The 17603-nt window shown below is 51.2% G+C and overlaps 1 protein-coding gene and 1 pseudogene across 1 annotated transcript; one reads left to right on the top strand and one right to left on the bottom strand.

Annotated features, from left to right (window-relative positions):
- Positions 1 to 304: 304 nt before the first annotated feature.
- LOC133339140 (E3 ubiquitin/ISG15 ligase TRIM25-like) overlaps positions 305 to 17603 on the top strand; it is a 41157-nt pseudogene continuing 23858 nt past the window's right edge.
- LOC133339137 (uncharacterized) lies at positions 13281 to 14638 on the bottom strand. Its single transcript, XM_061547263.1, has 3 exons — positions 14463 to 14638; positions 14260 to 14359; positions 13281 to 13826 (listed from the first exon to the last, which is right to left on the bottom strand). Exons 1-3 carry the CDS (start codon positions 14621 to 14623, stop codon positions 13377 to 13379), a joined length of 711 nt encoding a protein of 236 aa, XP_061403247.1. The 5' UTR covers positions 14624 to 14638; the 3' UTR covers positions 13281 to 13376.

The following is a 17603-nucleotide window of genomic DNA, read 5'->3' as shown; positions in this document are numbered from 1 at the left end:
ATACCTAATACATGAACTTGAACTCTCTCACACGTCAACACATTCCAGGGCACGTCTCGTGATATGCAAATCAAACTGAATGACTTCCTACTTGTCACATATTAACGTGCCTTGTTCCTTGTTTAGCGTCTCAGACACAGCCAGCGACTGCCTGAAATACAGACAGAGACTGCCTGAGATACAGCCAGTGACTGCCTGAGATCCAGTCAGAGACTGCCTGAGCTACAGCCAGCGACTGCCTGATCTACAGACAGTTACTGCCTGAGCTCCATCAAGCGCCCGTCTCTGAGTGGAGCCACAGGGCATGGCGAGTGCGGCTCCCAGTGATAGCGAAGCTCCAGGGGAGTTGACCTGCCCCATCTGACTGGACGCCTTCCGCTGCCCCTGCACGCTCAGTTGCGGCCACTCGTTCTGCCTCAAGTGCGTGGAGGGCGCCTGGGATTCGGCTAAGTCCTTCTCCTGCCCGCAGTGCCGAGTGACCTTCCCACAGAGGCCCAAGCTGAGCAAGAACTTCACGCTCGCCAACCTGGTGGAGCAGCGCAGTGCCGCAGAGAAAATGGCCACCGTGGTCTTGTGTGACTTCTGCAACGATGGCACGACCGCTGCCTCGAAGACCTGCCTCAAGTGTGATACGTCCTACTGTGTGACTCATGTAAAGCCTCATCAGGAGAACCCGAAGTTCAGTGACCACGTTCTGGTGGATCCAGGCACGAATCCTGAAGACCGCAAGTGCAAGACGCACAGAAAGGAGCTAGAGTTTTACTGCCGACAGGACAAGAGCTTGGTCTGCACAACCTGCACCATAGCAGGAGACCACAAGGGTCACGATGTGGCTACGCTGGATGATGAGCACAAGACACGGGAGGTGAGACGGTCTGCGTGTGTGAGCGGTAGCCTCTGCTGCGTGAGGACATAATTTCCAAGTACTAACCGAACAATAATATCGAACTAAATATGATATTAATTCCTCTCTCAGCTGCATATTGTTTCTTCAAATTTTAACAACCTTGATTTAATATAAGTATGCTGAGGTTGTCAATGCTGTTATATGACAAATTTATAAATGTGCTCTTAGTATATTTTATAAAAACGAAGGACTTTAATGCGTACAATGTTTTCTCAAAACAACGAAAGTGTATAGACCGTGGTTTCTATATGTAAAGTAGTAACTCGGCAGGAGACGACTTCACGGGTAGCACACTCTTTATTTTCACCAACTTGTAGTTACACGGATGACTAACACCCTACTTCGTCACACGGGTGACCAACACCCACTTAGCTACACGGGCGACGGACACCCACTCAGCTACACGGGTGACTAACACCCTACTTCGTTACACGGGTGACCAACACCCACTTAGCTACACGGGTGACTAACACCCACTCAGCTACACGGGTGACCAACACCCTCCTTAGCTACTCGGGTGACTAACACCCACTCAGCTGTACTGACACGGGCTCTTACGCCCCGTAGCCTTCCGGGACACACCCAGCCGGGGTGCCCGTCTCGGCTCTGGGTACCACCGTCCCGACCCACCCGGGCGTCGGACTACGGTCCCCCAGTCTCGGCTCCGAACCACACAGGGCCCCGGTCCCCACAAGGACGGCGGGACTAGGGGTCTCGGGCCACTACCTCCTCCACCCCGTCTTCGGTCTTCAACTGGTTAACTCCGACCACGAGTGCTCTCGCGCGTCCCCCTTTATACCCCTCCTGCGGACGTCGCTGAGAGCACCCACTTATCTGACCAATCACTGCGCACTCGCTACGATCCTCTTTTCCCAGCTTGTGTGAGCGCGCCTTACCACCGGCGCGCGCGTCCATGCCACGCCCACATCGCGTGCCCAACCCCGCGCCCCGTGATCCATCACTGCCGGCGCACGTCAATACCACCACTACATCACCCCCTACCACATAGCTCGCAGCCGACCCGGCTGCTAATAAAACATACAACACCCCTTCACCCCCATGTGTGCCCCGTAACATAACACAAACCCTAACAACACAACATGAACACCGCAATCCGCAAAACCCAGCAACCGCCACACCCACAACAAGAACAACATGCACAATCCGGCGAGTGGCAACGATACTGTGTATGCGGGAAGAGTAACAATAAAAAATTTCTTTAATCATTTTCTCTTCTTTTCTCTCCGACTCATGCAGCGTCCCAATGTGTCCGAGCGTCCCTTGAACGGGACATTACCCCGGCATAGGGGGAAGCCGGCAACGAAGTCGGGCTTTAACAAAAAAAAAAATTTTTTTTTTTCATGAAAAGTGTTGCGTCCTTGCCCGAGTCCGCCTTGCCGGACCGTCGTACGGCACAGGACGCAGTTGGCCATCCGGCGGCGCCGGCAGTTCAGGAAGGCATGGGCCAGGCATCGGGGCTCCGCGCGAGCCGCGGGGTTCCGGTTCCCGACGGTCAACAGCCGTCAGGTCCGAGACACCTGGGGGTGGGTCAGGTGGAGACACGTGAGGATCAGCCTGCGACACATCCCTCCCCGAGTCGACGGTCACATCACACGCTCGGTCGTCACTGCACAACCCGGGGTCAGGCGGCGCCGCGTAGGGTTTCAGTCGGGAGGGGTGCACGTACCAACGGCGTTTTCCCCATTTAATCTGTATACTCTGGGGTCGTGCAACCCGCACAATTTCCACCGGTCCCCTCCATGGTCTCAACAGTTTGGGGGACGTAGCCAACGGTGCGTGTGGACAATGCAGCCAGGCCTTATCGCCCGGTTCCCAATTGTGCGTATGCACCTTCCGTTCATGCAATCGCTCGTTCGCGATCTGCCGAGAGCGTGAATTCAATCTCGCAGCCTCTCGCGCCTCAGCCAATTTGGCAATGTTAAACTTAATGTGGTCTGCCAATTTTGATTTTGCACGTGGCTGTGAAATCCCCAGTTGGACGTCCATGGCCGGATCAGCCTCCCGCCCATACATCAGAAAAAATGGAGAAAACCCCGTCGCCGCATGGGGTGCCATCCGATAGGCCGCTAGTACCCCCGGTACCTGTAAGTCCCAATCCACCTGGTCGTCGCATACCTGTTGGCACAGCATAGACGTAATCGTCCTGTTCAGACGTTCAACCATACCGTCAGTCTGCGGGTGGTACGGGGAGGTACGTACTTTCTTTGTACCCAACAGGTCGCACACCTCGCGCAACAAAACACTCGAAAAGTTTTTCCCTTGATCCGTCAGCAAGCGTTCGGGGGCGCCTTTGTCCAAAACGTAACCTTGGACAAAGGCGTCCGCCACTGCCGCAGCCGACTGGTTGGCGAGTGGCCACGCCATGGGCCAGTGGGTGAAGTACTCTACGCCAACCAGCAGGAACTTATTTCCCCGAGGTGTAGTGGGAAAGGGCCCCAAGATGTCTAGCGCGACCAATTCGTTCGTGCGCGAAACTTGAATGGATTGAAGCGGTGGATTAGCCGCTATTGGTGGCGGTTTTCTTTTAGCGCACCCTACACACCCCTTAAGAATGTTCGCCACGTCATTGCCCATCCCAGGCCAATAGTAGTCTCGCTGAATGAGGGCGAGCGTTTTGTGAAACCCCAGATGCATGAGTCGTTCATGGGCAGCCAGGACGACCTTACCCCGTACAGCAACCGGCACCACAAGCATGTGACGCCGGGACATGGAGTCCCACTTCATCAAGAGGCCCTGTCTGCACACCCAGGAACCGACCCGCGTTTCCCCGCCCTCGGGAACATTAACCTTCCGACGTAGCGCGAGTAGGGAGCTGTCGGCCATTTGCAGACGGCCCCACTCGATGAGAGGCAATGCTAACAGCGAGTCCCTCCCCGTGGGGGCGTCGACCCCCGTAGTATCCGTGGCGGCTAGCACAACTTCCGCGGGGACATCGACAGAAGGTTTACACCGCGCCGATCCTAACTGACATGCGCATTCCGTACGCGTCGGCAACCGTGACAATGCATCCGCATTCGAGTGTCGCAACCCCTTGCGGTAAATCGTCGTGAATTGGTAGTCCTGAAGGACCTCCAACCATCGGGACAATTGGCCGGATGGCTGCGCCACCCGCATAGCGTATTGGAGAGCCGCATGGTCCGTGCGAACCGTAAAGTGACGGCCATACAGATACGGCCTGAATTGCTGTATAAAAAAGACAATCGCCAGCAATTCACGCCGTGTCACGCAGTAGCGTTGTTCCGCGGGGGACAGAACCCTGCTACCGTAGGCGACCACCCGTTCGACCCCCCCGACCACCTGTGAGAGCACTCCCCCGATACCCGTGTTACTGGCATCCGTGTCGAGCACAAACGGTTGCGTGAAATCGGGGTAACACAAGGGGGGAGCCTGCACCAAGGCGTCACGAAGGGAGCAGAACGCGGCCTCCTCCTCCGGCCCCCAGTGAAACCGCACCCCTTTAGCCATCAAGGCGTGCAGGGGCCTGGCTATGGTGGCAAACTGCTTGACAAAACGACAGTAATAGGAGGCAAATCCTATGAAGCTGCGGACTTCAGTAACAGAGGTCGGTGTTGGCCATGAGCCGACGCATTGCGTCTTAGCAGGGTCCGTCGAGATCCCCGAACGGCTAACGATATGGCCCAAATACCTGACCGATTCCCGAAGCAGAAAACATTTAGCCGGTTTAAATTTAAGCTTCGCGGAACGCATCCTGAGAAACACTGCTCTCAGTCGCTGGAGGTGCTCCTCAAAAGTTCGGCTGAAAACGATGATATCATCGAGGTAAATCAAACAGGTGTCCCATTGAAGGCCTGACAAAACCAATTCCATGAGCCTCTGGAACGTGGCAGGAGCGGAATGTAAACCCATGGGCAATCGGTTGAACTCAAATAGGCCTCCCGGTGTCCGGAAAGCGGTTTTAGGTTTAGATTCGTCATCGAGGGGCAATTGCCAAAATCCCGAAAGCAAATCGAGCGTCGAAAAAAACTGTGCTCCTGCCAAGGCATCCAGCGACTCATCCATCCTGGGGAGCGGATACGCATCGGCCATTGATATTTTGTTTAGGCGGCGGAAATCAACACAGAACCGCAGGGATCCATCCTGTTTTTTAACCAAGACGATAGGAGCACCCCACGGACTGGAAGAGGGCGCAATGATGTCGGCCGCCAACATGTCATTTACTGCCGACTGCACATGCTCCTTCTCGGCTGGACTGAGCCGGAAGGGATTCTGTCGAATAGGGGCCGCGTCCCCAGTCTCTATGTGGTGGCGCAACAGGTCTGTGCAGCCAATGTCGTACTTGTGCCTGCTAAACACGTCAGCGAACTCGAGCAGCAAGCCCCTCAATGCACCCAACTGTACACTGGACAAGGTACTGGACCCGGCACACAACGAGTCCAACCACTCCGTCCCCTCCTCACTTTGGGGATGCGTATCGACATTTGAATCGGCGTGAGCAACGAGCTGTTCCTCGACGGGTAGCGGCGCGGCGTGAGCGAGCACCGTTCCCTGCGTAATGACAGCCGGCCGCGACCCCGTATTCAGGACCACAACGAACGGCTCACTGTCCCCCCTCACCATGGTCTGGGCCACCGCTAAGTCGAGGTCCCCTTTAGCCCTGTTAGACGGCCCCAATAGAACTCCCTGCGCCCCCGCATCCGCCCCAAGGGGTTTCCTCAACCGAAGGGGTACCAACATTTGCGATCCCGGGGGCACCCGTACAGTCCGGGTCGCCAGCGCCTGCACCGTCGCACAAGCCGTGCGTATCTTATTTGGACTCTTCAAAAACTCAACCCGCCGACCCGACGGAAGCTCAATGCAGGCCTGGTCTATAAGAATTTTGATGGGCATTTTAGACAGAAAGTCCGTGCCTAGTAAACAAGGAACGGCCAACGATGAAGATACAAAAATAGGGCCCGCCAATTTAATGTCGCCAATACAAATATTCGCCCGAATCTGGCCGATGATTCCCAAAGATCCCCCGTTTGCCGCGTAAAATGGTACGTCCACCGGCAGAAGTGGTCGACATTGTACGGGAAGAATATTATAAATAAGGTCCGAAATAATAGTGGCCGACGCACCCGTGTCCACGAGCACCCGGACCTCAACCCCGTCAATGTACCCCGTTACCACGGACGACCCGGCCGACGCAGCCACAATCCTGTGGGCCAATTCGGACCACTCAACTGCCTTCGGGCCGTACGCGGACCCCTCTCGCCGAACCGAACCCCCGGTGCCCATATATGGTCCCCCCACCGCTAAGCGGCGACCCGAACGTGCCGTGCGTGTGGACCGAACGTGTGAGGTGCCGCGACTTGCCGGGTTCAGTTGGGATGTCTTGAGTCCCTGGTCGTCGTCCGGACGTGGTCCCGCGGTGCGTTGACGCGGGGCCCGGCACCCGGACGCGACGTGGCCCCGAAGGCCGCAGTTGTAGCAGACGACGAGGGACGCCATAGGTTTCGGTTGCTCCAGCTTGCGGGAGGAGCGTGTGGGCGAACGACCTCCCGTTCTCCACTCCCCCGGCCTCGAACCAGCGAAGGCCTCCTCCCGAGGCACAGCAGGCTGAGGTCCGATGATCGTGGCGGCCGGTGCCCCGTTCTCCATCGATGCGCAGACGACCGTCGGCTTCCGCTGTAGGACCTCGTAAGCGTGGATACTCGTGGCAATCCCCAGGGAGCAGATGTCCATTTCGTCCGCCGTATTAATGGGAACTCCCAATCCGTGAGCCAACGCCAGCAGCTGCTCCGTCACCATGGCGTCCTTCCCCTCCTTGTCCATGCGGGGAAAAGCTGAGTCCGCCAGGGCGAGCAGCGCCGTGCGATAGGCGAGCGTTGTTTCTCCAGCCACCTTCCGCCGATCGTAGAACTGGTGGCGACAGGTCGAGGGCGGCCCGAACACCTTGGCCAACAGGTGCAGCGCGGCCTGGAGCGTTGAGCGGGACGACCTCGGGGCAGACGTGAAGGCCGCAAGCGCGTCGTCGTCGAGCATCGCTGGCAGCGCGCGCAGGGCAGTGGTGTCGGACCACCCCGACATTTCTTGATGCGCGATGAACCGTCGCTGGAAGGCTCCCCAGTCGCCCCCGTCCGCTTTGAACACCGACAGCGCGGGCAATCGTTGCTGGAGAACTCGATCGTCGTCGTCGTCGTTGGAACGATTTTCCCGCGCGCCGCTGTGGTTGTAGAAAATGTCGGCTCCCTCTGCAGGCACAAAATGGAGAGCTCCGGCGCTCGCCGATGACGCGGGCTGCGCTGTGTGGAGACCTCTGGCCACGTGGTGTCCGCGTTTCCTGCTAACCGGAGGCAGACCCTCAAAAATGGCGCCAACTCCAAAACTTTTGGCGCGAAACGCCTTATGGCGGGAACCCTCCAGCCGCGCCGCCTCTTCCAACCCCGCAGGCATTCCACCGGTCGCTGGAACGGAGATCCCTGCCAAGATCGCAGCGGCGGCGAGCAGCAAGTCCGCCAGGCGGGAGTGCGCGTCCTGCAGGCTGGTGTCGGAGGCGGGCAGAGCATCGGCCATTTCCGCGAAGTGCTGCATCGGCGGCAACTCCTCGTCCTCTCCTCCCGAGGGTGGTGTCACCGGTACGTCGTCGTCTCCCCGGTCTTGCACGTGGGAACGAGAAGTCTTCCTTGTGTCCATTCTCCTTGAAGACAGGTTTACTTCTGACGCCAGTTGTAAAGTAGTAACTCGGCAGGAGACGACTTCACGGGTAGCACACTCTTTATTTTCACCAACTTGTAGTTACACGGATGACTAACACCCTACTTCGTCACACGGGTGACCAACACCCACTTAGCTACACGGGCGACGGACACCCACTCAGCTACACGGGTGACTAACACCCTACTTCGTTACACGGGTGACCAACACCCACTTAGCTACACGGGTGACTAACACCCACTCAGCTACACGGGTGACCAACACCCTCCTTAGCTACTCGGGTGACTAACACCCACTCAGCTGTACTGACACGGGCTCTTACGCCCCGTAGCCTTCCGGGACACACCCAGCCGGGGTGCCCGTCTCGGCTCTGGGTACCACCGTCCCGACCCACCCGGGCGTCGGACTACGGTCCCCCAGTCTCGGCTCCGAGCCACACAGGGCCCCGGTCCCCACAAGGACGGCGGGACTAGGGGCTCGGGCCACTACCTCCTCCACCCCGTCTTCGGTCTTCAACTGGTTAACTCCGACCACGAGTGCTCTCGCGCGTCCCCCTTTATACCCCTCCTGCGGACGTCGCTGAGAGCACCCACTTATCTGACCAATCACTGCGCACTCGCTACGATCCTCTTTTCCCAGCTTGTGTGAGCGCGCCTTACCACCGGCGCGCGCGTCCATGCCACGCCCACATCGCGTGCCCAACCCCGCGCCCCGTGATCCATCACTGCCGGCGCACGTCAATACCACCACTACATATACATAAAGTGGTTTGTGGTAGATAGGAGCATTCCCTAAAATGTAAACGAAATGTAAAACGACTGGAACTGCGTGAGCCGCAGTACTCGCCGCTTGGAAGCCTCGTGCCGGTCTGTGCCAGTTTAGCGCCGCACTCTACAGCAACTACCGGGTCACTGGACTTGGTGTTCCAGAAATATTGCGTGATTTTGACAGAACAAGTATTTTGTGACCGTATTTGTATTTTCATCAAGATTCTCTTCACCGAATTTCTTCGACACTAAACAGAGACATGGAAGTCCCTCCTTGTACCATGTAAAACTAAACTAAAACTATTTTTTTATTTTACCAGGTGAAGCTCACAATGCTATGAAGCTCTTTTTCAGAACCAAACCTGGCAACAAATGACAGCTCCAAGAAGTGGCTTATCAAGTCGAAATTCATAGCAGCCAAATACTCTAAACGCACGTTTCTAAATGTAGAGGGAAAAACCGGAGGTCCTGGACAAAAATCCATGCGACCATGGGGAGAACTCCACATATACAGGTGTCGGTGGGATCGAAACCAAAACCTCCTATATACCAGGCAAGGCAGATTAACATTTCGCGGCGCCTTTTCCCCCTACTGCTCAGAGCCCTACAAACTGCTGAGGTAGCCCTGCCCACGACTCAGGTAGCAGTGGAGAGTGATTGGGTCCACAGGTTTAGGCTCCTGCGCGTGCTATGTGAGCCCAGCTATATGTATGCTGAACTTCTTTTGCACCAAACGTATCCAACCGTGTTTATCAGAGGTGCGGGGGAATGACAACAAAACACAAAATGCTCAAGGAGGCGTGTGAGCTCCTCGTGAAATCGGTTTCCTGCAGCACTCGTTCCCCCAGCCTCCATTGCTGCACAGGGGCCGCTGCAGCCTGGAGATGGAACCGTCACTGTGGAGGGGTCCGTGTGGAGTGGGGGTGAGAGGGGGCGCTCAGAGAGTGAGTGGAGTCTCCCCTGGTGACGTCTCTCACAGAAACAAGTGGGAGAGGAGACGCGGGCGGTGGAGGAGAAGAGGAGGGAGGCGGAGGAGTCCGTGAAGCGGATGGAGGCCGCTCGCAGGGACGTGCAGGTACCACGTCTGGACCGGACCCTGTGACCTCGTAACTCCACCCTGAGTAGGGTTTGTGATGGAGGACAACTCCATTCATTCACGTGGACTTCCATTGGCTCTGAACACATCGTGGGACTAAAGACACAACGGTCAATGCGCATCAATACCCAGGACAAGCAAAGAAGTGGTTCTCATCTCCAATGAGGAACTGAATTAGTCGTGGAAATTCCACATTCTTAGGATGGGGGCCTGATATCCCCATGTGAACTGCCACTTCATCTTCTGTTATTCATCTATTCTGGCCAGATGAGGTGGCACATACCTGTTATCCAGTATATTGGTGGCAGGGTCCACATTATATATTTGTTTACAATATGTATCGCATTGTACTATGAACCAAAGTCACCTGAGATCAACTCCCTGCGATGACAAACATCAGTAATGAGTAATATCTGTAAAGCCACAACCGCACAATACAATGCACGCAGTGTGATTTATACGATGTGCATATTCACGTAACCTATGCACGTAGTACACTCCCATTCAGTATATTGAATTGTGCTATGTGAGCATTAAAGTTCATTTTAATTTAAAAGGAGGATTCGACAGCACAGAGACACTTCAAGGTACGGTCACCAAGTTGCATGTCCAGTTTTCACCGGTGCACCGATCTTATCACTGCCCAGTCACGAAACCCAGCTCTCGTGTCTAGTCCCAGCTGGGCTTGTTTTGTGGTAGGAATATACAGCTTGGAGGCGTTGCTGAACAGGCAGCTTAATTATGACCTTTTGCTTTGTCACTCCCCTCGTATTACACACACCTTGCGCAACTCTACGAAAAGATGGGGTTCATATTTTATAATTATTTAAATTCCTCACTTTTTCTCAGATTTGTGATTTACTATTTGCGATTGAGTCCTGTGTAATTTGCAGGGTTATGATAGGTGACAATTGAATTGTTAATTGGCTACCGAGGCCGTGATGCACAGGAGGGGTTCATCCTCCATCAGGTCCCCGGGGTTACAGGTCAAAACGTCTCCCATAGTGTGGGTTGCATACCCACAGTGGCAATACTGTAGATTGACGTTAATGCATCTGTATGGGTCTCGATGGGTCTCTATGTATCTCTGAGTGTCTGCATAGGTTTAGTATACAGTCCATAGTTTGGGTTGTATGACCACATTCACACTGTCCTGGTTTGACTCAAATGGGTCTCTATGCATCTCTATTCGTCTCCATGTGTCTCTGTGTTTCTCTATGGGTCTCTATCTCTATGAGTCTTTGTATCTCTATGGATCGAGAGGTATATCTATGGGTCTCTATGTTTACTTCATGGCCCATAGTTTGCTTTGTGTGGCCAGAGTCGCTTTTCCATTTATGATTGAGGAAAGAGAGGTGTAAATGCCACCTCCCTAAGACATTGATTAATTGTTGCGAAATTAACTCCTCCCCTAATTAGTTAATAAAAACAAATCATACGCCCTGCCAGGGATCGATGACCGGGGAGAGGCAGCGAATCAATGGCGAGTTCGCCCGCATGAGAGCAGCTCTGGACGAGGACGAGAAGGCGGCTCTGGCTCGTGCGGACAAGAAGGAGCGCGAGCTGCTGACCCAGATCGAGAAGAACATCGCTCACTACCAGCGCGAGATCGGCGAGCTCCAGGCAGCAGCCGCTCGTCTGCAGGCCCTAGCGCAGGAGAGGGACTCGCTCGCCTTCCTGCAGGTGAGCGATGAGTCTCTGGTGTCACTATTTGCACAGAGCCCTCGACAGCGTCGGAGTTGAGGATCGTCAATGAGGTTTTCACATCGACTGTGCTTTGTCACGCATGGCCGGAAATTTTGCCCGGTCCTTGCGTGCCGTCATCCCCACTCACGACGATGTTTGCAATGTAAGTCAGTGTTGATGCTCATGAGGTCATAAGCCAAGACTTTGTGGTGTATATTCCACCCGCGCTGTTGCAGTGGGAAATCCACTGATTTTATGGGAATGGAGGTAGTCACAGTAACGCATCTCTCTCTCTCTCCCATAGGGGCACCTGGAAGAGACGTGCAGGTAAAAGACGACTTTCACTCACGACTCAACACACGACAATATGGGACTATCTCGGCCTCGCTCTGCGCTGCGTTGCAGAGCTAGCTGAGTAGATAACCTCGCGTTTCTAATAAACCCTCAGAGCCAGGGTGAACATCTGACTCCGAACGTCATTTATTGAAATTGAACGGGAGAGAGGTAAAACTGGTAAGAAAACAGCACAGATACAGCATTTGTTAATACCCAGAAACACCAACACAATGAATAAACACCACAGCATCATAACATTGTCTATGAATGAGACATTTTGTTATTACAAGTTTGAATCCACTTACTCGATTACGGGTAAGTCACAACAAGGCAAGCTGCAGGCTTTATTGTCAACTAAGCCCCACATTCATCGTAACAATTTAACAGCATTATAAAGGTCCTAACATTATAACAGCATTATAAAGGTCCTTCTAACATTATAGCAACATTGCCAATATTATAAGAACACAAACGAACTTACAGACAATGCTTTCCAAAGTCCCACAATGGTGGCTGCAGCTGTCTTCACGGAGCCTCGATGTGTGCCGCCATCTTGCATTATGTCTGTAATGGCCGACGCCCGCGGGGTTCAGCGGAAATCTAAAATCGCAACTTCCTGGTCACGTGACCACCCCCTGGTTCAAAAACAGGAAATTCCTGTGTACACACGCCCCACATCTGCCGTGAGGCAAGACACTTGCCGTGAGGCAGAACAAGAACTGAGTGCGAGGCGCGGGCAGTGAGACACTGGCTGTGTGTGGGGATGCTGTGTGTGTGATGATGCTGTCAGTAGTGAATCTGTGAGTGATTGTGATGATGCTGCGTGTGATCATGCTGTATGTGGTGATGCTGTGAATGATTCTGATGTGATTCGTGATGCTTTGTGTGATGTGTGTCTATGTGATGGAGCTGTGCTGATCCTGTGAGTGATGATAATCTGTATGAGAAAGTGGTCGTGTCTGATCTGCTTTCACAGGATAGGGCGGGCTACAGCAGCTCCACCCTCAGCTCCCAGCCAAGAGGACATTACCTCGCTTAAAGGCACCGAGGGAACTGTGGCCAAACTCCTGTGTGAGTTATTCAATGTGAAACATGGGTGATGGGGGCCATCTTTACAATAAATGATCACCGTGTGTGTGTGCACGAGGTCGACTCAGCCTCAAATGCTTACTTAGTTTTGTGTGTAAACATCACCACTAGGGAGACAAAGTTGGCCAGGCCTAGTGCTGGCCACCAAGCCCCTAATTTGCTGTGCCAGCTTTCAAAGGTGCTGATTTGCCCCGACAGTCTGTTAAGGCAACACGGGGAATATTTTTCTTCGTTTACATTCTGGAACCTGATCCTGTATTTAAACAAAATCGCCACTAGGGAGAAAAAGGTGGTCGGGCGTGATGCTGGTCACCCACCTCCTCGTGTGACCTGCCAGCCTTCATAGATGCTCGCTAACAGCACTTGCCCCAATTGTCTGTTTAGGCTACACAGGGGATCTTAGTCTTTGTTCACATCCCAATTCAGGACCCTACTGAACAGAGCCATGAGACTTAATATGGCGTTATTGGGTAAATAAACAGCATTTACGAGTCAGGGGTAATTGTGATGTTGAGATGGAGTGTGTGCCTGTGAATGCCTGTGCATTTGTGCGTGGGGGGAGTGGTGGCATAGTGGTTAGCACCAGTGGCGGCTGGTGATATTTATTTTTGGGGGGGCGCATTTTTGTTATTTTATTGAGGGGGGCAAATAAATATAAAGCAGTACCAAAAACCATTTTGACTACTTGAATATAAATTTTGATGATCTTTATTTACATTTCAGACCAAAAGAAGTACCAAAAAGCATGTTTCCTACTTGAACATAAATGTTTCTCTTTTATATACATTTCAGACCAAAGTACCAAAAAGCATGTTTCCTACTTGAACATAAATTTTGCTCTTCTTTCTTTCTGGCCAGCAAATTTCTCAACTACTCTCTGATTAAAGTCAGTCATCTCCGTAACAAGTCTCTTTTCCATGGACAGCAATGCCAGTGCATTCAGCCTCTCCTGGGTCATGGTGTTTCTGAGAAAAGTTTTTATTCGTTTCAAGGTTGAGAAGCACCTCTCAGCTTCAGCCGTGGTCATGGGTGTGGTAATGATAACTTTTAGGAGAGTCACAGTTTCGGAAAAGACTTCTTCGAGATTATTCTCCATAAACAGCTGGAATAGGTCCACAGCACCACGGCAGGCTCTGAACTCTTCCTTGCTGTAGATGAGACTGAGCTCCGTCTTCAGCTTGCTTCCACTGAGCATCGGGTACGCTTTCATGGTGCTGCTCAATGCATCTTCAGGAAAGGTATCCTTGTACTCATCAAACCTGTCCCCCTGCAACAAGGTGGCACAGACAAGGTGGTCTGTGAAGGAGAAACGCTCCCTAGTGTGTTCCAGGATTGTGTCACAGACCTATAGAGATAATTAAACAAATAGATATATAAATGTAAGGTAGTAGCCTGGAGTAGACCACTAATTGTCACAGTTGCAATTACTTTCAAAAGAAAAATAGAGCCATTTGAGTTTTTGTCCTATACAAGACTGTAGTTTTTGGTGGCTTCAAATTTAATTTGATCATTTATTTTTATGTTGCCAATTTATTATTTTTGGGATGCTATTGTATATTAAAATTAAGATTTTTGTTAGGATTTATACCAAACTAAAAATGTTTTCTTGAGTCTGTAGAATATGATATGTAGGCAGGACATCTCTGCAGCACAACAATAATGTAAAATGGTATTTTGACTGATTTCTATAACAAACTCACCTCTGCTGCAATCCTTTCACGGTCTTCCGAACTGAGCGCCCGGCGCCTCTTTGTTGGACGAGAACCACTGCTTTGCTCACCAATGGAGTGGAGAGAGTTTCTGCAAAGGACAAAGATAATTTATTATAATTTTGGCAAATGATAAAGAGAGTTAAAAATGAAAGAGAAAGCAAATAATGATCATATTACAGGAATAAAGTTACCTGATCTTTTGTATTTCTTGTTGGAACTGTTGGATGCTCACTTTGATATGGACTGAATCAATGTTCTTTTTCTGGAGCTTGGCATAGAGGAAGTCTACATGTGGCATGATGTGGTGATAAAGTTCCAGAAAGAACTTAAAATCCTCATCCTCCAGTAGCATGGTCAGGGCTCCTGCTTCTCTGACAGTATTGGGGTCGAAGTCACCTGAGTCTTGTATTCTCTCAAAACAGTGAATGAGATCCTCTCTGTGCTCAAAAACAGTATTAATGGCACGGCTATGAAAGTTCTATCTGATGTTGCTGGATCTTGGCAGTCTATGGGCAACCACTTTATCCAGAAAACATGTCCGCTTGGGTGACTTAGAAAAAAAGCTGGCAAATCCACCAATGTTAGAAAAAAATATTCTCGTCTTGGATATGTGAGACGTGGCCTGTTGCATTATCAGGTTGAGCTGATGTGCCTAGCAGTGGATGTAGTGGGCATTTGGGTACACATCTTGTATTTTTCTCTGAACACCTGCAGTGGCACCCCTCATCACGCTGGCCCCATCATATGCCTGGCAGATGAGCTTACTTTTCTGATCCTTAGGAAGGATAGAAGCAAGACGCTATTTTAGTGCAGTAGTAATGGACTCAGCTGTAGCTGACTGCAGAGGGATGAACTCAAAAAATCTTTCCTGCATGTTATTTTTGTCGTCGATGTATCGCAGCACAAGCACAAGTTGGGACTGTGTGGCAATATCTGTTGTTTCATCTGCCTGGATTGATAAAAAACTACTTGTCTGGACTTCTTTGATTATTTCTTCTCTTGTAACAGACAACATACAGTCCAGTAGCTCGTTCTGTATAGTTTTCGACGTTCCCTTAAATACAGTAGCACTGTCAAGGTGCTCTTTCAATGCTCCATCAAGAGAGGCAACAAAATCCACCAACCCGCGAAATATACCGGGGTTATCTGAGCTCTCACTCTCATCATGGCCACGTAACGCCAACTCAAATGCTCCACAAAATTTCACACAGTCTATTATCCTGGACAGTATGTGTCGATTTTTTGTCACCTCTTCGTTGTGCCTTCTAATGCCAATCCTGTAGCCTTCATCTAGTTGTTCAGCAATGCTAACTCTGCCCAAAAACGTTAGTTTCATGCTATTATCAATATGGCTGCGGCTACTTTCATGACGTTTGCATTTGTCAGAGAGATGTTTGAGGTCTCTTACCCCCGTCGTTGTCCACAAAACTTTAGTGCCGACACTTTGAAATAAAAGACAGGGAAAACAAAAAAGAGAATTGCTAACATCACATCCAGCCAGCCACCTCCGTTTCTCATAACAAGCGCGGGTGAAGCTTCGTGTGTAGCTTCGTCCTCTGTCACTGGCCTGCTGCTGGATTTGTAAATCGGGTTGGTCCGGTCCGAGATCCTTTATCTTTTTTATTTCTTCCAGCGAAAGCCTTGTGAAAGGGTTTTTTTGTAAATAAATTACAGAAATTGGATGAACTGCTGCCATTGTTTACACAAAAAATTTGATCAGCCTAGCAAGTGTCGAAGTGGTGTCGCCTGCGCACTCGCAGTAGTGGCCCAGAGCGTAAAGTTGAATGACAGGTGACGAGAACCAATCAGATTGGATAAAATAACATGTATCCAATTCTGATTGGCCAGGGACGCAACGACTTGCGCCCTGAGGAGAATCTTTAAGAAACCAATTAGAGACCAGCTTCAGGTCACATGCTGTCCGAAAATTTAAAGTCTCACATAGACATCCATTTGTCCGGCGTCCCGCATGAAACACATTGAAAAACATAGAAAATAGTTGACCGATTAAAGCCAGTTTTTATTAAATGCTGATGCTTTTCTTACTACCAGCCGGCACATCATATGAAAAAAATATTTATTTATGTATTTTTATATAATTTTTGTATATGTATATTTCTTGAATCTTGATGGGGGTGGCGCCCCAGCGCCCTCTATTGACAAGCCGCCACTGGTATAAATGTGTATAGTGTAGTGTATAATATAGTGTATAGGGTAGTGTACAGTAGTGTATATTGTAGTGTATACTGTATAGTTATGTATAGTGTCATGTATAGTGTCGTGTATAGTAGTGTTTCCTATAGTGTATGGTGTAGTGTAATGTATAGTAGTGTATAGTATTGTGTAGTGTATAGTGTCGTTTATAGTAATGCATAGTGTAGTCTATTGTAGTGTATTGTGTAGTGTATAGTAGTGTCGTGTAGAGTATTGTGTAGTATTCAGTGAAGTGTATTGCGTAGTGTATACCAGTGTATATTGGAGTGTATAATACTATAGTGTATAGGAGTCTATAGTAGTGTACAGTATAGTAGTGTATAATAGTGCAGTATAGTAGTCTAGAGTAGTGTAGTGTCTAGTAGTGTATAGTATAGTAGTGTAGTGTATTGTGTCACATCGTACAAATAAGTGACAAACGAAAATACAATGGAGGGTGGGGTCCACCTGCATAGGGAAAGCGGGTGATTGAAAATTAGAACCACCTGCAGCAAACAAAGTGTCAGTCACCACCAGAGACTAGAGGGTGAATGGAGGAAGACCCCAGGCTTCTCCGCTCTTGAGCTCCAGCCAGCAGGGAACGAGAGCGGTACCCAGAAACCGACCACGCTTCCAGCTTGGACACCCGGTGGGGAGCAGGGAAGGGGCAGAGGAGCACAAGGAGGCTGCCTCTGACACCTCCCTATGGCAGAAAGGAGCCAGCAGGCGCCGGCTCGCATCCTTTCCTCTGATGACGACGGTGTCAGGTCGGCGGTGGTGCACGACACGCGGTGTCGAGCTTCACCCTGACGTCGGGTTGCTTGTGAATGTAGCCCAAAGCAGATGGTAAACGCCATCTGAGCCTCAAAGTGCCTTAAGGGTGTGTGAGCGTAGGCTCAGATGTGCGTGTCGGGATGAAGGGGTCATCCTGTGTATCGTGAGCGCACCGCGTTTGCCCAGAGATCTGCTACGGCGTGAAAGTCGGCAGGGTGGCGGGTCTACTAACACTGGACAAAAAAATAACATTTTTTTCTGGCCTGGACTTTTGCAGCTGTTTTAGACTAATTTCAGGGTGCTGATTTCAAATCTGATCTCAGATTTGCTCTATCACATCTCATTTTTATGCTATCGGCATACCC

This window comes from Lethenteron reissneri, unplaced genomic scaffold (genome assembly GCF_015708825.2).
Source record: "Lethenteron reissneri isolate LAM-NWPU_2019-01 unplaced genomic scaffold, ASM1570882v1 scaffold_1640, whole genome shotgun sequence".
Lineage (NCBI taxonomy): Eukaryota > Metazoa > Chordata > Hyperoartia > Petromyzontiformes > Petromyzontidae > Lethenteron > Lethenteron reissneri.
Note: the sequence above shows the minus strand (reverse complement) of the source record. Positions and strands in the feature narration are given on the sequence as shown.

Excerpts from the sequence above, each read along its gene's own strand:
- LOC133339137 (XM_061547263.1), bottom strand. The coding sequence starts at position 14,623 with ATGCTACTGGAGGATGAGGATTTTAAGTTCTTTCTGGAACTTTATCAC. Across the intron at positions 14,360-14,462 it reads CAAGAAATACAAAAGATCAG|AAACTCTCTCCACTCCATTG; the intron begins GTAACTTTATTC and ends TGTCCTTTGCAG. Across the intron at positions 13,827-14,259 it reads GTGAAAGGATTGCAGCAGAG|GGGGACAGGTTTGATGAGTA; the intron begins GTGAGTTTGTTA and ends ACCTTGTTGCAG.